Below are 19976 nucleotides of genomic sequence, written 5' to 3' on the forward strand. Positions count from 1 at the left end.
CTTTTTCACCCAGAGGGTGGTGGATACATGGAATGCGCTTCCGGAGGCTGTGATAGGCCGGAGCACGTTACAAGGCTTCAAAGAAGGTTTGGATAGGTTCCTAGAGGATAAAGGGATTGAGGGGTAAGATAGGAGTAGCGGTAGGTTATAGGGATAGTCTGGGACCATTGCTCAGGCAATGGGCCTGATGGGCCACCGTGGGAGCGGACCGCTGGGCAAGATGGACCTCTGGTCTGCCTCAGCGGAGGCAACTTCTTATGTTCTCCCAATCCCATCTTTAAAAATCATTAGTACTCGTAGGGCTTCTTCATTTGCAACTTTTGCCCCCCAGAGTTTGGACCTCTTTACTATTACACCTAAGGTCTGAGAAAAATTTTGATAAATTTAAGTGACACCTCAAAAGTTTCTTCTTTAAAGACGCATATGAATGCTAATAATCTCGGGGTCCACACTACCATTTTCATCATTGATATGATCTCTCCCATTGTCCTTTCATTTTTAACCTTAATTGTACTCTTTTCTTTTTAAATTGTATTTCCCCCTACTATCCTTTTGTTTTTATGTAAGTTATGTCCTTTCTTTAACAAATATGTTGTGACCCTTTTTAATTGTTAAACGCTTAGAATTATGATTAGCGTTTCATCAAATTTTAATAAAACTTGAAACTTATGCCCAGAAAGTCTGCTAGGCTTTTCTAAGTTTGAGGAGAACAGATCCAAACCAGAGTAGTCACAGTGACATCAGCTATGAGTTGCCGATTTATCTGCTGTCCATGTAGAACACCTACTACAGGTAAATAACCTCAAAACAAACTAAGGAGCTCCTTAACTAACCTGCATTAGGAAATAAGTTTAGCGTGTCTTTTTTTTTTTTTTTTAAATCTTTATTCCTTTTTATTTCTTTCAACAAGTGTACAGTATTATTACAATTAATTTACATAACACACTTGGCATTCTTAAACAATATTATTATACATGTTTTTATTCCCCCCTCCCACCCTTTTCCATATCAATAAAATATTCCTTCCAAATTTATATATAATTATACATCCCTTTTTGATAATACAATTAATCTGACATGAAATCTGTCCCTCCCCCCATCCTTCTTCCTCAAACAAGCGTGTCTTAAAATGGGACCTTCCTGCATACTAAGCCTATTTCCAATTCCACCATTTTTTTCAGGAACACGATAGGAGGGCATGACATGTATGCACATAATAGTTATTTATAGAAATGTTTAAGATATGATGAGGAAACAGAAGTATAATAAATTAGGAAGAGTATAACTAGAATTATCTAGGATGAGAGTAAATAAGGCAAAAATCGTACTGTAATTGGAGCCATTTTAGATTGCATGTAAATACACAGTACTTAGTTGAAATGGTTAACCTATTTAGGATAATGTAAATATAGTAAACTGAATTAGAAGGGTTAACTACCATCTTGAACATCATACATTATTTGCTAGAATTATTCAGGATGTGTGTAAACATAATATACATACATAATAGTGTAAGAACGCTAATGTATACAATAATGTGTTGTAACACTATTACAGAAGCTCACGTAAACCGCTCTGAATTGACTCACCCAGTCATTAGTAGCGATATAGAAGCTTTCAATAAATATAAACATAATGCTTGCATTAACATGTTTACCTGAAAGTATTAATGCATTTTATTTGTATACCGCGATACACCATGACGTTTGATGCGGTTAACAAAAATTAACTAAAGACCGTACATAAGCGGTGAGGGTACAAATACAAACAGCCTAGGAGCAAGCCAAGTTCAGCGTCAGATACAATTACGGTAAGTTAGTACGAAAAACCCAAGTAAGTAAACAGCCTGCGATTACAGTTAAAGTTATGGATAGGGATTCCTAAGTACAGGTAGCAAGGTGGGCATAGGGGGTAGGACATAGTAAGTATTACATTAATCTATGCTGGAGCATTTACAGTTGTCTGGGGGGAAGAGTGTAAGTGACATTTAACACATATAACAGGTAAGTAACTTCAGTTTCTGTGTGATATCATTCCTATCAGATCATTATTTTAAATTACTCCATCAGTGAAGTGTACATCTGGGACTTTTCTAGGCATGAAATATATCACAAGTTGGCTCAGATTGCATATTAAGGCATCTAAAAATTCAAAGCTTCTGGATACCCGTCCTTGTATTTTATTAAGCAGTCCCATTAATCTCTCATCCTAAAATTAAATGTCTGGAGGCAGACCTGTAAATATTCAAGTTTGACACAGCCAGTGCAAACTAAATAATTTAGGGTTATACAAAGTGAGCCATATTTAGGCCAAAGTCTGAACCATGCCTTCTGGTGTTACTTTATAAAATGCTGCAGATAATGAAAGTTAAAATCTGACATATTATTCCAACAATTCTCCAAGTCAGCAGCTCAAGCTGAGTCCTTCACTGACCTCTTGCAGTTTGGCCTGGGCCTCTGCCAGAGATGCCTGTTTCTCAGCCAGCTGAGACATGGCAGCATTCATCCGGATCCTCTTAGGTTCCACTACTCTGAAGAGCCGACCATATAGCTGCAAATGAAAAACATAATGTAAGGTGTGAATGGAGGCACAGTGAGAACCAGCTCCTCCTCACTAATGGAAAAGTGCTCTTCACTAACAGAAGACTACCACTGGTGAATGTGATGTAACTTGTGTCCACCAGGAAGCGTGTGCGTAGTTATACTGTGCTCAGTTATGAAAAGGTTACAGATGTAATAAACCTACCATTTCTCAGTTGAGAGTAAAGGCCAAGCCTAAAACAAAGTTGCTTACCTGTAATGGATGTTCTCCGTAGACAGCAGGAGAATGCAGCTACACTACAGTAGTTGATGACATCTAGATGTGGTTTATTTAGATTTTAGGAAAGTCTTTGACAGTGATCTACACAAACGTCTAATAAACAAACTGAGTGCCCTCAGGCTGGGTCCCAAAGTGATGGGCTGGATCAAGAAATGGTTGAGTGGGAGGCGATCAATGGAGATGAAAGAGATGTTACCAGTGGTGGGCCTGAGGAAAGAGATGTTACCAGTGGTGGGCCTGTTCTTTTTAACATTTTTATAAACGATATTGCTGAAGGGTTGTCGGGTAAGATTTGCCTCTTTACGGATAATACCAAAATCTGCAATAGAGTAGATGTGCCGGATGGTGTGAATAGCATGAAAAAAGACCTGGCGAAGCTTGAACAATGGTCTGAAATTTGGCAGCTAAAATGTAATGCTAATAAATGCAAGGTCATGCATTTGGGCTGCAAAAACCCAAGGGAATGGAACAGTTTAGGGGGTAAAGAACTTATGTGCACGACAGAAGAGCAGGACTTGGGTGTGATTGTATGTGATGATCTTAAGGTAGCCAAACAGGTTGAAAAGGTGATGGCGAAAGATAGAAGGTTGCTAGGTTGCATAGGGAAAGGTATGGCCAGTAGGAAAAAGGAGGTTTTGATGCCCTTGTGAGACCTCATTTAGAATATTGTGTACAATTCTGGAGGCCGCACCTTCAAAAAGATATAAAAAGGATGGAGTCGGTCCAGAGGAAGGCTACTAAAATGGTATGTGGACTTCATCATAAGGCATATGGGGACAGACTTAAAGATCTTAATCTGTATACTTTGGAGGAAAGGTGGGAGAGGGGAGATATGATAGACACGTTTAAATACCTACGTAATGTAAATGTGCATGAGTTGAGTCTCTTTCATTTGAAAGGAAACTCTGCAATGAGAGGGCATAGGATGAAGTTAAGAGGTGACTGGCTCTGGAGTAATCTGAGGAAATACTTTTTTACAGAAAGGGTGGTAGATGCACGCAGCAGTCTCCCAGAAGAGGTGGTGGAGACAGAGTCTGTGTCTGAATTCAAAAGGGCCTGAGATAGGCACGCGGGATCTCTCGGAGAGAGAAAGAGATAATGATTACTGCAGATGGGCAGACTAGATGGGCCATTGTGTTTCATTAACAGAGCAAAAATGCCACATCGCTACCCTAGCCAGCTTTCAATTTAAACCAGTTCAGGTATGCACAGGAATTCCTGTCATTAGAGAGCCAATCAAGTCAGGATGTCCAAAAGCCGTGGCTATGACTTGAGGGGAGGCCCGAGGCACTCTCACTGGTCTGTTGGCACAAGAGCTGCCCTTTGGTTGACCCAGGAAGGGTGAGGTTGAGCTGTGGGTGGATGACGGCTTTCTAGAACCAAGTCTATAGTTTCTGGTTTTATGTTTTTGGTACTGCAGTGCCCTGATGATGGGAGTAAGGGAGAGCTGTTGAGTGCAAATAAGGTTAATTGACCTCACTGGCATAGGGGTTTCCATGCATGCCTGAACTGGCCTAAAGGAGAAGAGCCCCATTGATGACATCAGTATTTATTTTCCCCTTTGCTACCTGAGTTTATTTTAATTTTTTTGTTCTTGTAAGGAGTTGGAGAGTAAACTGTTTATTCTAGGAATAGAAAACTGACTGAAGGAGAGGAGAAGGGGAACTGGGTTCATTGCGGGAATCCTTGCATGTGCTCAGCGGAACTTTTTCAAAGAGCACCAACAATTGAAGATGTCCAGCTGATGTCACCCATATGTGTGTCTGTATTTCCCGTTTGTCGATGCAGATCATCATCTGTAGCCTGTTTGCTATATATAGTTTTTTTTATGGAGATGTCGATCAATTGAAAATGGGTGGGGAAAAATAAGTCTTGTCTTTTATTATATTAAGTTTATTGTGCTGTAATGTTAATATTTTATGTAAATGCATCATTTTGTCTGCACAACTGAAGTTATGAAAACGAATAAAGAATTTAAAAAACCTGTTTGCTTTGCTTCAATCTACCACAGTTATGCATCCTGAGTCGCAGTTACAGAAAAGGTACCACAAATCAGTTCTCAAGGGCTGCAAACAAGTGATATGACTGAGACAGATTTGCATGGATACCACCTTTTTTATATGCAAATCTATCTCATGCATATTCATTAGGAAATCCTGAAAGCCCGACCTGTTTGCAGCCCTTGAGAGATGGGAGTGAATACAACTACCATAGACATTTGCACTCTCCATTTGGGAGTCACTCACGTGATCCGGAGGTATGGTATGAAAGTGGAGAACATACCCCTGACTGGTGCAATGGTTAGAGCCACAGCCTCAGCACCCTGAGGTTGTGAGTTCAAATCCCACATTGCTCCTTGTGACCCTGGGCAAGTCACTTAATCCCTCATTGCCCCAGGTACATTAGATAGAGTGTGAGCCTGCCAGGACAGATAGGGAAAAATGCTTGAGTACCTGAATGTACACCACTTAGATTATAAGTGGTATATATAAATGCTATAAATAAATAGAACCCAGAGATCTGTAGTGATGAGCTCCCACCGGTTGATGTAATATTGAAGCTGTCCTCCGATTGGCTGAGGTAGGGATTTGAGAATGGGAACGTTGGCTATGCCCTTGAGGAACATGTCAAAAAGGCTGTGTAGGTTTTCGTTGAGCAGCCTGTTGTTTAGGTTGTTGACGTGGTTGCTGCTTTTGCTTCCTAGGTTGAGGAGGAATAGGAGGAGCAGGTTTAGCAGTATATCTGCGTTGATATGATGAAGCAGGCTGGAAAGCTGTAGGAGGTGGAAGCTTTTTCTTTGGTTTGATCAAAGTGTCCCACCTGGTCTCATGGGCAGACAATTTTTGAGTAGCAGTGTCCATGGATGGTCCAAAAGGTTCATCCCCAAGACACGGAGCGTTAGCCAAATGATCTTGATGGTTGACATCAAGCTCAGAGACATGGAGCCAGGCAAGGCGTCTCATAGCCACTGACATGGCTGCCGCCTGCGAGGTAAGCTTGAACGTGTCATAGGTAGAACGAACCATATATTTCCTTAATTGCAAAACTGTAGTCATAAGATTTTGAAAAGCTTGTTTTACCTGAAGGAATATATTTTTGATAAACTGAAAACTGCTTAACCAGATGTTTAAGGTAGAATGAAAAATGGAAATGATAGTTTCCAGCTCAGTTCGCCAACATTGCATTTTGGTAAAGGTGTTTACTGAACTTGTCCATTGCTTTACCTTCTCTGCCCGGTGGTACAGAAGCATAGACACTAGCCCCTGCAGACTTCTTCAAGGTTGATTCTACCAGAAGAGGCTCATGAAGAAGCTAATAGGAACCACTCTATATAATGAGTCAAGCTTTCTAGGAGCCACAGGAACAGAAAGCGGAGTTTCCATATTTTTGAAGAAAGTCTCACGCAAAATATCATGAAGAGGAAGCTTTAGTAGTTCTTTTGGTGGTTGGTCATAGTCTAGAACAGTGGTCTCAAACTCGCGGCCCGGGGGCCACATGCGGCCCGCCAGGTACTATTTTGAGGCCCTCGGTATGTTTATCATAATCACAAAAGTAAAATAAAACCGTTTCTTGATTATATGTCTCTTTAGCTAGAAATTACAATATTATTATTGAGACTTAGGGCTCCTTTTACGAAGGCACGTTAGGGCCTTAACGCACAGAATAGCGCACGCTAAAATGCCGCACACGCTAGCCGCTACCGCCTCCTCTTGAGCAGGCGGTAGTTTTTCAGCTAGCGTGCACTATAGCGCGTGCTAATCCGGTGCGTGCATTAAAAAACTCTAGCGCACCTTCGTAAAAGGAGCCCTTAGCCAAAAGGAAAGGTTTATATACTATAAAGAGTTTTTACCTCATGCAAAATTGTCATTTCTGTAATAAGACATTAACTATTTTTTCTGGGGCCCTCCAAGTACCTACAAATCCAAAATATGGCCCCGCATAAGGTTTGAGTTTGAGACCACTGGTCTAGAGCCTCCAAAAAGTATACTTGAAGTCCACCTCAAATGGAATGGAAAGGTCCTTAGAGTGGTTCTTGCTCCGAGTATCCCAATAAGTCTGAGTCCTGAATGGAATGAGGACAGTGCCGAAGACTCGGTGTTGAAGGCTCAATATGCTTCATCTTATGACAGGCCTTCCGGGACCGTACCGGTGTCGCCTCTCTAGATGTTTGAGTCGAAGACGACTGGTACCATGGAGTGAGATCAGTTGACTCCCATGTCAATGGTCCCCGCACCGGTGGAGCATCAATGTGAGGTTTGGTCAGCGTCGCTATCTGCTTAGACTGAACTGTCACCTGGAGAGCCGGTGTTGACCTAGCTTGGACAGTCGGTGTTGACGTGACCATAATTTGAGTTGGCATCAACATCTGAAAATGCTCACCCAATTCCTCCCAAAGCAAATTGTCAATCTTTTACTTTAGGGAGAGCACTGGCACTGTTTGCTTTTTAGCCGGTACCACTGATGCCACACTCCGGCCAGGCGATGAGGATGCCAATGCCGAGGCACTTACCAAAATTGGGACCGGGCACTTACGGGACTTTTTCGAGGTCATCATGACTCAACTCAATGCCACATTGCCCTGAATCCCAGATGGGGTAGGCGAAGGCTTTTTAGCCAGCTTACCCACAGAAAGTTGCAACACCGGAGATGTTTCCTCCGGTGTCGATATACGTGGTGTCGTCTTGGTTGGTGCTGCTGGTGTCGGTAGTGACATTGGCTCCCCCTCCAGTTGAAGAAGGTAGTTTTTCAAAGTCATCTTCTGAAGAGAACAACACCGAGTACAGGTTTCCGGGCGGTGCTCTGGATCCAAACACTGGAGACACCAGCGATGTGGGTCAGTCACAGATATGGGCCAAGCACAGTGACTGCACTTTTTAAATCCTGTCTGCGATACACCATTTTATAGTAGAAGGGGGGTGGGAGGGTATTGGAGAGTTATTTGGAAATTAATATCAGGGAGGGAGGGAAGGGGGGAGGAGGGATTATTATTTATATAAAGACAATGCTGATAAGATTTTCAAGTGATTTGTTAATTGTTGATATGTGTATTGTACACTTGTTGAAAGATGAAAAAATGAATAAAGAATTATAAAAAAAAAAAAAATCCTGTCTGCGGGCGTGACATCGACGGAAAGACCTCCTCAGCAAAATCGAAGTTGGAGGCCAAGGTGGTACAACAGGTCCCGCGAAATGGAAAAAAAGTAAGATTTTTTTTTTTAACCAGACAAAGAAACACGAAGCTTGACTGAAAAAGTCAGAAACGTGAGAGCAGGAAGGCGAAAAAAATTTCAACAGCCGTTGAACGCGTCTTCTTAACTCCACAGAAACTAAGAAATTGAAGGACCGCGTGCCTACATCGGGCAGGAAGGCACTTGCACATGTGCGGTGCGGACTGATTGCAAACTTTCTAAAACTTGAAGTTGCAATTCACTTTTCAAGTGTCTGCGCCGGGGCTCCCATCAGTGAGAATATGCTTTCTGCTTGTCCTGGGATAACTGATGTAACAAAAATGGCAGAGGAAGGTGACAATTTATAAACTTATAGATTTACGGAAGCATGGCTGATCACATCTGACTTGTCCATGGAAAAAGTGGGGTTGCTGATCTGTAACAGGTGTTCTCCAGGGAAAGGAGGATAAATCAGCCATATAATCCCTTCCACCTCCTGTTACAGCAATGAAACAAATTGAGGGGAGGAGTAATGGTTGCATGGGAAGGAAACCAAACTAATGCTATCAAGGATGATGACACCCATGTGTGGCTGATTGGATTGTCCATGGATAGGGCTACCAGATGCCTGGATTTCCCTGGACAAGTCCTCCTTTTCGAGGACATGTCCAGGGGTCTGGACAGCTTTTCAAAACCCGGCACTTTGTTTGGGTTTTGAAAAGCTTCCAGCTAGCAGCAATGTCAGTATGGCATCTGCACATACAACACGGTGATGTCATGCACATGTGTGCATGCATATGATGTCATCATTTCACATCAGTGTATGCGCAGATGCCCTCTCGACAAACAAACAGGTTGAGTGGGCAGGGCTGGGGGCAGAACAGGGTGTGACTCAGGTGGAATGGGGCAGGCCTGGGGGCAGGGCAATGGGTCTGGATTTTCATTCCAGAAAATCTGGTAACCCTATCCACGGATAAATTTAGCAAGATCTAGAATGTCACCATAAGTAAACTGCAAGACCTGCCTTGACTCACAAGGGGCAGACTCTCCAATCGGGGGATTGGGTATCCCCTAGTGGGCCTATGATGTAAACAATCAATACTATCCTTTCTGAGTCTATCCTCACAGGTTTGCAGGACATAAATGTAGGAATAGTTCCTGTGTCTTTACAAGGGCAGACTTGAAAGGGGCCTACTCCTGTTAGACTTTGTTTAATAATAATAATAATAACTTTATTTTTTCTATACTGCCACAATCTTGCGACTTCTAGGCTGTTCACAATGAAAAAAAGCTGTACAGTCAGCGAATTACAGTGTAAAAATAGATAAGATGTCACTGAGCGGTCAGTGATTACAAGGTGCAAGTTGGTTAGAAGAAAAATATACATTGGATTATAGTATAAGACTTAACTTTTTACATATTACATTGAAAATGCTCGAACCCCAGAGAGTAGCTGGGTACAATTGTGAGGAGGACATTGTAGCATACAGAGAATATAGGGTACCTATAATGAGGAAGAAAAAGTTCGTGGTGAGGTGTGGAAGCTTTGGTCATGGGGAGAGAAGTCTGGCTAGGACATGAATTTCTTAAATAAAGTGGTCTTTAATTCTTTCCGGAAGACGCTGTAGGTCAACCTAGCGACATCAATGAAGTAGCCTAGCCAAGTTTGCTGTCTACCAGCTTGAAACTTGAATGTTCTGTCTAGGAAGGTTCGGTATCTGCAGCCTGCGATATTCGGGTATGCAAAGAGGTTGCGGTTTCTGGTAAATCTGGTGGGAGAGTAGAATTCGAAGTGAGGTAGAAGGTAGTTGGGGGCCATTTCCCAGGTTATTTTGTAGCAAAAGCAGAAGAATTTGAATAGAATTTGAATAGAGCTGGTAACCAGTGCAACAGTCTGTAGAAGGGAGTAACGTGATCACTTTTCTTTAGTCCGAATATTAAGCGGACGGCCGTGTTTTGAACTATTCTCAATTTTCTCACATCAATTGAGTCAGGGGTTTGCAATGTTAGTAGTCAGATCATGGAGCAGCCCAGGTTACAGCATTAATGTTGGATGGGGAGGGAGGAGGAAGAGAGGCCAAGGGCTGGTTCCTCATACCTGGGCCAATTTTTGGTCATAATACATCCCCATGACTTGCTTTTATAGCTTGATGGATTCAGATGATCTTGGAGCCATTTGTTACTCTGTCCCTGATTTAGCTTCCTGATTTAACAAGAACAAACTCATCTGCCATTGAGAATGAATGCTGAGACCTGCCCCAACTCACCTCCATGGCTCGAACCCACATGCAGAGAGATTTGGCAGCGAGAGACACCCGCCCAATGATATCGGGCTGGAAGTCGGGCTGTGCACAGTACTGGCCAATTTTCTTCAGCACACGGTCAGAGATGTTGTCTTTATCAAAGTTTATGAGCTGTTTAATGAAGTTTGATTCCCCTGAGGAAAAAGAAAAGAAAAGCAATCATTTAAAAATAAAACATGGGTTTTAAATGGTTGCAATTGAAGCAGGCCATTCAGGTTGGGTTCCCTGAATGGAAAACATTGAATAATCAATATAGTTTAAAGTTCTTATGTTTTCAAGCAGACTTCCTAGGGCATCAAGCCGCATTGTGGTATAAATATCTGGATATTTGAATAAAAAACCAAAAAATGGTCTAAGAGACATTTGGAGCATTGAGATTAAGCATAAAATTACTGCATCTCAATGGCCACTAATTTGGTCTTGGAGAATGAGATGTACAGTGTCAGCATCTATGAGACAAACTTGGTTCTTTTTATTACATAGAGCTTTTTGGACCCCTACACGTTTGCAAAAATTAGATAATTCCAGGTCTAATAAATGCTGGCACTGTAGTCTGGAACCTGGGACGTTGGATCATTTACTGTATCATTGTCCCTACATTAAAAGTTTTTGGAATGCAATTTGGCCACAAATTAATAAATTGATGGAAAATCATATAGCAATATCATATGATACAGTGTTATTTGGAATGATGATGAGAAAAAAAAGTCAAATTTCACCAGAAAATAACAAGCTTTTATTAATCATGACAGGGGTTGCCATTCAGCATATAACCAACAATTGGAAGAATTATAGTAATCTAAATTATACATTTTGGTGGAATACAATATGTCATATATTCAAAATGGAAAGAGTAATAGCAATACAAAGAGGGACATATACTAAATTTATAAAAATATGGGGGCCATTGATAAAATATTGTAATGAATAATTAGTAGGATTTCTCTTCTTCTTTTTTTCTTTTCAATATCTTCTTTGTGACACACATGAAGGGGAGGGTAATGAAAACAACTTTTACACAATATGATATAATATGATATACAATATGTAATATATGATTGGAAAGTACTAGAAGGGTGGGGGGAGGGAGAGGGGATAAAAATATATTTAGAATAATATGTATTAGATATAAAAGTGATATTGTGTATTCATTAATTGTATTTCAATATTTTGTACACTTTATGTAAAATTTGAAAATGAATAAAAATTATAAATCCTAAAAATAAAACATGGGACAGTCTACAGTATATACAGTCATCTATTTTAGGATATATCAAGACACCTATTCCTCATGAGAAGAAAGCAAAAATCAAATTATCTTGGACAGCAGGATATGTCCTCTTTCTTCTTTAGGTGCCATCGACTCTTTCATTCCAGCAATCCTGCTCCTTTCTCGCGATGACTGTAGCTGCCGGTTCACCCCACTCCGACATACTAGCTCTGGAGCAGAGTCGGCAGCCACGTGCTGGAAGGTCCCATGATGACTCCAGGCTTTGCTCCAGAAGAAGTAAGTTACGTTGGAGGGGGTTGACCTGGCAGACGCAGGGAGTTGCGGCAAGGACCCGTGATGACTGCGTCTGCCGGGTCCACCCCCTCCGACATAACTTACTTCTTCTGGAGCAAAGCCGGCAGACGAGTCATCGGGGGACCATCCAGCACCTCAGCACAGCTGCCGACTCTGCTCTAGAGCAGTGTTTTTCAACCTTTTTATACCCGTGGACCAGCAGAAATAAAATAATTATTTTGTGGACCGGCAAACTACTAAGACTGAAATTAAAAAAACACATTTCCGTCCTGTCTCTGCAAGCTCAGTCCCCGCAAACCATCTGATCCCATCCGCACAAGTCTCAGTTATGATTTTATATTGAACATATTTTATTAAAGTATAAAAAGAAACAATATTCTGTACAATTATCATTTTATAAATATAAATATACAGAGCAAGGATCAACAAAACCCCTGTCTCCCCTCCCCTTCACATATATTCCCTCTACTATCAAGAAAACTGAACAAGCCAAATTATTATAGAATGCTACACAGAAATATCATGCTAACAGAATACTGCAGTCACACATAAGAACATAAGAATTGCCATCTCCGGATCAGACCCTGGGTTCATCAAGTCTGGTGATCCGCACATGCGGAGGCCCCGCCAGGTGTATCCTGGCATAGTTTTAGTCCCCATATCACTGTATGCTTCTCAAGGGAGATGTGCATCTAATTTACTCTTACCCGTATCACTCTATACCACTCTTAAGGAGATGTGCATCTAGTTTATCCTTAAATCCTAGAACGGTGGATTCTGCAATTACTTCCTCTGGGAGAACATTCCAGGTGTCCACCACTCGCTGCGTGAAACAGAACTTCCTGATATTCGTCCTGGACCTGTCCCACCTCAGCTTCAGTCTATGTCCTCTTGTCCGTGTCACACTGGACATTGCAAATAACTGCTTTCCCTGCTCCATTTTGTCGAATCCTTTCAGTATTTTGAAAGTCTCGATCAGATCCCCTCGCAGTCTCCTCTTCTCAAGGGAGAACAACCCCAGTCTCCTAAGTCGTTCCTCGTAGTCCAGGTTCTCCATACCTTTCACTAGCTTTGTTGCTCGCCTCTGCACCCTCTCTAGGGGACTTTCATCTCTCTTTCCCTCCCCCCTGTGGTTTTAAGCATCTCTCTCTTCTCATTTCCTCCGCCCAGATCTGATATCTCTGTCTCCTTCCCCATTCTCTGGCATCTCTCTTTCTCCTCTCTCTCTTCCCTTCTCTGGTCTTCCTTCTTTATTTTCTGCCTCCGTCTAAATTAAATTCTTTCTTACTATGCAGTCCTCAGTTTCACTCTTTTCACTATGTCTACCCACAGCATGCCATCCCTTTCCTTCACCCTGCCACTATCTCACTAACTCTATCTTCTTCCCCCATCCAGCAAGTCTTTTTTCTTTATCCCTCCTTCCATCCAGTATGTGTTCTCTTTCTCCACTTCCATTCAGCATTTGCTCTCCCTTCTCCACACTTCCATCATATGCCCTCTTCTCTCTCCCCACTTCCATCATCTGCCCTCTTCTATCTCCCCCTTCTCTCCACTTCCATCATCTGCCCCTTCTCTCTCTTTCCCCCCACTTCCATCATCTGCCCTCTTCTCTCTCCCCACTTCCATCATCTGCCCCTTCTCCCTCCCCCTTCTCTTCCCTTCCATCATCTGCCCCTTCTCCCCACTTCCATCATCTGCCCTCTTCTCTCTCCCCTTTCTCATCTGCCCCATCTTTCTTCCTTCCTCACCTTTCCGATTTTGGCAACAAGATTGGCAAAGCCCCCCCCACGATGACACTTAAGATCTGCAACAGGCCTCCTTCTACCCCTGGCATCAAAGGAACTTTGATCGGCAACGCGGTGCTCAGTCAAAAGCGGAAACAGGAAGCTGAGTCAGAGGGAAGCTTTTGACGTGAGCACTAGAGAATGACACGGGGAAAAAATCTGTCCCCATCACTGCACTGTCCCCTTCTGCTCCGTCACCACCATTCCCTTCACCGCCCCGTCACCGTCCCTGCAGCATCCATACAAGCCTCAGTACTGCAATATTTAGCTTATTCCTTCCTTATAAATCAAAGTTCTGGCTGCTGAACTGGAGAAAGAGATGCTCAACTGGCAGGGCTTTGTTTATAAATTTTTATCAACACAACTAATATACTACTTTATCCTGAAGCAAAAAAAGAAAAAGAAATAGAATTTTTTTTCTACCTTTGTTGTCTGGTTTTTGCTTTCCTCATCTTCTCATTCAATTCCTTCCATCCACTGTCTCTCTTCTCTCTGCGTCTTCCATTTGCTCTGTTACTGTGCCTCTCCCTTTCTCCCCCCCTTCCAAATTGGTCTGGCACCCATCTTCTTCCCTCCTCTCCCCCCATAGTCTGGCATCTGTGTCTTCTTCCCTTCCAGCATCTTCTCCCCACTCTCTATTCCCCATTTCCCTTCAGCGTCTTCTCCCCACTCTCTCTTCCCTATTTCCCTTCAGCATCCTTCTCCCCCTCTGTCTTCCCCATGTGCTTTCATCGTCCTTCTCCCCCCCAGTCTTCCCCATGTGCTTTCAGCGTCCTTTCCCCCCTCAGTCTTCCCCATGTGCTTTCAGCGTCCTTCTCCCCCCTCTGTCTTCCCCATGTGCTTTCAGCGTCCTTCTCCCCCTCTGTCTTCCCCATGTGCTTTCAGCGTCCTTCTCCCCCCTCTGTCTTCCCCATGTGCTTTCAGCGTCCTTCTCCCCCTCTGTCTTCCCCATGTGCTTTCAGCGTCCTTCTCCCCCCTCTGACTTCCCCATGTCCTTTCAGCATCCTTCTCCCCCTCCGTCTTCCCCATGTCCTTTCAGCGTCCTTCTCCCCCCTCTGTCTTGCCCGTGTCCTTTCAGCGTCCTTCTCCCCACTCTGTCTTCCCCATGTGCTTTCAGCGTCCTTCTCCCTGTCTTCCCCATGTGCTTTCAGCATCCTTCTCCCCTCTCTGTTTTACCCATTTCCTTCAGCGTCTTTTCCTCTCCACCCCACCTTTCCTCCCTTTCTCTCTCCCTGCCCCTTACCTTTGTGGCGCTTTCACCCCCCCCTTACCTTAGTGGCGCTTTCACCTCCCCCTAACAGGCCCGGTCTGACAAACCTCCCTGTCCTGTGGCCGGCAATGTCTAAACTTCCTTCTTAAGGCAGCCGGAGCATTGTAGTCGTCAGAGATGACCTTTACGGCAGCTATATGCAATTACAATGCTCCGGCTGCCGTAAGAAGGCAGTTTAGACATCGCCGGCCACAGGGCAGAGAGGTTTGTCGGACCAGGCCTGTTGGGGGGGGTATGAAAGCGCCACAAAGATAAGGGGCAGGGAGGGAGAAAGGGAGCTGATTCAACTCGGCGGCAACAGTAAGGAGGGCAGCAGTAAGGAGGGAGGGAGCGCGATGGGGACTGGGCCGGCTGTGCACCCCCCTAAGGCTGCTCCCGGGGCAGCTGCCCCCCGCCCCCCCTTGGTACACCACTGCAAGTCACTTAACACTTCATTGCCCCATGTAAACCACTTTATGTAAACTACAAAGAAAAAGCAGTATACTTGTACTGTATCTATGGCAAATTGCAACCTGTTAATTGTATATTATTTATGTCAATCTGTAACCTGTTCTGAGCTTTATAGGAAGAATGGGATGCAAAACAAAATAAATAAATAAATAAATATATCAAATCCCAAAACACTAGGACTAGGGGGCATGCAGTGAAGCTAGTAAGTAGTAGATTTAAAATAAACTGGAGAAAATATTTCTTCACTCAATGTGTAATTAAACTCTGGAAGTCATTGTAGGAGAATGTGGTGAAAGCAGTTAGCTTAGCAGAGTTTCAAAATGGTTTAATTTCCTAAAAGAGAAGTCTATAAGCCATTATTAATATGGACTTGGGATGTTTAGGATTCCAGGTCTAAGCAGCATAAAATCTGTTTTTCTTTTTATGACCTGGGCTGGCCACTGTTGAAAACAGGATATTGGGTTTGATGGATCTTCAGTCTGTCCCAGTCTGGCAACTCTTATGTTCTTATGACCTGTTGGTGGCCCTTGAAGACTGGAAGTGAAGACTAAGGATCTAGATGGCACAACTTGAGATATCATGTTCGGACTCAGTTCATTGGTGCTGGTGACAAACTGTCTTGCTATACCACCTGCACTTCTTGAAGCTGCTGGGAGTTTTCTATTTCTAAGACATCAGTAGAAAATACCACTCGATGCACCAATAGCAGTGCAGGTTGTGGCCTCCCAAAAACTAAAGAAAGTTTTAAAACCACTGAAAATCTTAACTTAAGGATTTCTCAGCAAAAAAAGAAGTACAGCAACAAAGACAAAAAAAAGCCTATTTTAAACCATTACAAAGTAAAGAATTTTGCAGAGATGGAAAATCTCACTTCTGAAAGGCTCTGGTGGGCTCTATGGAAAATGATGCTATTGAGGAGGGAGGGGTAAATTTTCCCAATTTTTATAGGTATCATCAGGCCTATATCATGCGCCAAGGTATGTATTGGGTCCTCCCAGAGCTTTTGGAACAATTACCAGAATGGTTAAGGGTGGAGAGATCACTTATCTTTCCACTTAGGCTTGATCTTTTGCTTGGTATAAAAGTGCCTAGAATACGTAAGGACAATAGAGTATTAATGGATACTTGGAAAACATTAAGGTTTGTAGACAAATTAACTACTGATTCTATTTTAAAATCGAAACAACAGACTATTTGGGTAAACTCCAAGATACAAATAGGCGGGTTTAAGGTTGTCTGGAAAGATTGGATTAAAGCAGGTATAAGATCATTAACGGAAGTAATTGATAATGGTAAGATGCTTGAATTTTCACAATTGCAACATAAATATGGTCTGAATAAAAAACAAAGTTATAAGTGGTTGCAATTGAAGCAGGCTATTCAGGTGGGGTTCCCTGAATGGAAATCTTTAAATGATCATTACAGCTTAGAATTCTTATGTTTCCAGGCAGATTTTCTGGGTCACCAGGCCGCAAAGTGGTATAAAATTATATCTAATTATTTGAATAAGAAGCCTAAAAATGGATTAAGAGATATTTGGAGCATTGAGATTAAGCATCAGATTAATGCATCTCAATGGCCACGTATTTGGTCTTGGAGAATTAAAGGTACGATGTCAGCATCTATTAGGCAAACATGGTTCTTTTTGTTGCATAGAGCATTCTGGACCCCTACTAGATTACAAAAATTAGATTGCTCTAAGTCTAATAGATGCTGGCATTGTAAAATTGAAGTTGGAACGCTAGACCATCTTTTATTTTATTGTCCATGTATTCAGGCATTTTGGATATCAATATGGGATCAAGTTAATATGTTGATGGAGAGTCATGTGGCTTTATCCTACGACACAGTGATTTTTGGAATGTGTATGAGGGCCAAATGCCAAATATCTACAGCAAACAATAAATTATTGTTGATTCTTACGGGAGTGGGAATTCAACAGATAACAACTAATTGGAAAGACTGTTCTAGATTGAATTGTAATTTTTGGTGGAACTCAGTTTGTCATATGTATAAGATGGAAAGATTTCTTGCGATACAGAAGGGGTATTTTAAAAGATTTCAAGAGGTGTGGAGGCCATTAATTGAATATTATAACGAGTAAAGTTTATTCTTTTTCCTTAGGGGATAATATATAGAAATGGGATGGGATGGGAGGGATAGGGAGGGAAAAATATTGGAAATATGTTGTTATGAAAAATAAGGAGATATATGTAATAGGATGGGATATTTATTGTTGTGCATTACTGGGTATAATAAAATGTTTAAAGTGTTTGAGGAAGAAGGATGGGGGGAGGGACAGATTTCATGTCAGATTAATTGTATTATCAAAAAGGGATATATAATTATATATAAATTTGTAAGGAATATTTTATTGATATGGAAAAGGGTGGGAGGTGGGGGAGGGAATAAAAACATGTATAATAATATTGTTTAAGAATGCCAAGTGTGTTATGTAAATTAATTGTAATAATACTGTACACTTGTTGAAAGAAATAAAAAGGAATAAAGATTAAAAAAAAAAAATAAAAAAAATAAAAATGATGCTATGAGTATAGGCAATCCAAACACATGTACAGCACACTACTCTAGAAAACTCTTCTGGCTTGTTTATCCTGTTTGTCCTGAGTAAGAAGGAGAGGAACTACTGAAGGCAGCCAAAAGCTTACTATTGCTAGGGGAGAGCATTGACACTCAGGATCAGTCTGAGGACTTCACCAACAAGTGTGCCTGCATCTCCTCTGCTTGTCTCCGGAGAAAGGTGTGCTTCTCCACTGCACTGAAGAGTTTTGCAATTCTGTTTCTTGTCAAAAATCAATAACTACAAGTCCCACAGATGCAAGGAAAACAAAATTAGAACCAGCTCAATGTGCCAGGAAAGGCTACCTAGCTGGATTCAGCCATTTTCACTCCCTGTCCTCTCACCCAGCTGTCTCTTGGCCTCTGCCCATGTAGGCTCATTCCCTCTCAGGATCATGACAGCTTGCATTACTGTCTCCACCAGGATAGGTGGGCGGCCATAAGACTTAATCTCTGTCATGTCCTTCTTGTTCAGGGACTCCAATGCCTGCAGGAGGATAAGAAACCAAGATATTTAATCCCCTTTCAGAACATTTCCAAAGCATGAGAATTTTTGAGATCAGGATGAAGACATGGTCAAAGACTACAAAATGATTCTACCCTTGAGAGCATATATAGCAGAATCTGGTTTTCCATGAGAAAGTTCAAATTAAAGCACAAATACATTTTTAGACAGTTTTTCTGTTCTGCGAGTAGATCAATATGTAACTTTCAAAACCTATAAGTGGTCTATTTGTGAAATGAATAGGAGAGGCTAATGTGATTCACAATTAGAACAGCAGTACAAAAGACGTAGGTCACAAACAACTGGTCTCAAAAAGTTACCTTTATTGTCAAAAACCCAAAGAGGCCACCCTTTACTTAATACCAGTCTCCATCAAGGGCAGACTGTAACCAGGGGCATAGCCCCACTGAGCAGACCCAGCATAATGTCCAGGGCTGCCCAACTGTAGGAGTTGCCTGGAGCTGGACCCTCCCTCTCCTCTACAAATCTGTCATCCTTTCCTTCCTTTCTCTTCCTCTGCCCTGGCACCTCTCCAGCCTCCCCCCTAACTGGTCCTCCAGATGTGTAGTGGTCATCGGCAGAGGCAGCTCGAAACACAGGCTGCCTGTGAGATGGCTCTGTCAAGGCTTTCCCTGCACCATGTCCCAACTCTATGATGCCTGTGGGCAGGATGCATTGCAGGGAAGGCCCTGGCAGGTCCATCTCACAGGCAGCCTGTGTTCAGAGCTGCCTCTGCCGACAACTACCATGCATCTGGAGGACCAGTAGGGGTAGTGATGCTGGATAGGGTTACCAGATATCCGGAAAAACCTGGACATGTCCTTTTTTTAGAGGACTGTCCAGTTGACCGGACGGACTTTCCAAAACCCAGCAGTTTGTCCAAGTTTTGGAAAGTCTTGATGAGCTCCAGCTGCCTCTGGAGGGCCTCTAGTCATGCACAGATATTATCAAACACATCCGCACATGCTCCAGGCCCTCCAGACGTGGCCGAGCTTGTCAGTGAAGAAGAGAGGAGGTTTATGGAGATGAGGCTGGAGGCTGAACTGGGAGGGGCTGGGGCAGTCAAAGGTGGAACTGGATGGGGCTTGGGGTAGAATGGGGCAGGGCCAGAGGCAAAACTGGGTGGGGCCACGTGTCTGGGGCTTTGTGGCCTGAAGTATGGTAACCCTAGTGCTGGAGGAGTACTGGATACACAGAGGGGGAGGAAGGGGTAAGGGAGAGATGATGGACTTGGAGGGATGGAAGCAGAATGAAGAGAGAGATCCGGAGCAAGAGGGAGGGGAGGAGGAGGGATGATGGACTTGGGGGTGGGGGGAGGGGGAGAAAAGCAAGAAAGGCAGAGAGACCTGAAGCAAAGGAGGGCAAGATATACTATATTAGACCTGTGGAGGGGTAAGAGGGAAAGAAATGGATGGACTGGGGGTATAGGGGGAATCAGAGGAAAGAGAGAGATAGAGGGGGAAAGACATATGGATCAATGGAGGGGTGGAGGAAAGATACTGGACCACAAAGTAGGAGGGAGGGTGAGGGGTGGGGAGTACAGGAGCAAGGGAAGAGAGAAGGAAGAAGCT

At 42.8% G+C, this 19976-nt stretch overlaps 1 protein-coding gene across 1 annotated transcript in view; it reads right to left on the minus strand.

Moving 5' to 3' along the window:
* Positions 1–19976, minus strand: part of DNAH2 (dynein axonemal heavy chain 2) — a 511463-nt gene that overhangs the window by 129925 nt on the left and 361562 nt on the right. The window contains 3 exon segments of the mRNA XM_033923769.1: positions 2434–2550; positions 10256–10425; positions 18246–18387. Of these exon segments, the coding sequence (XP_033779660.1) occupies positions 2434–2550; positions 10256–10425; positions 18246–18387 (429 nt within the window).

This window comes from Geotrypetes seraphini, chromosome 16 (genome assembly GCF_902459505.1).
Source record: "Geotrypetes seraphini chromosome 16, aGeoSer1.1, whole genome shotgun sequence".
NCBI classification, from domain to species: domain Eukaryota; kingdom Metazoa; phylum Chordata; class Amphibia; order Gymnophiona; family Dermophiidae; genus Geotrypetes; species Geotrypetes seraphini.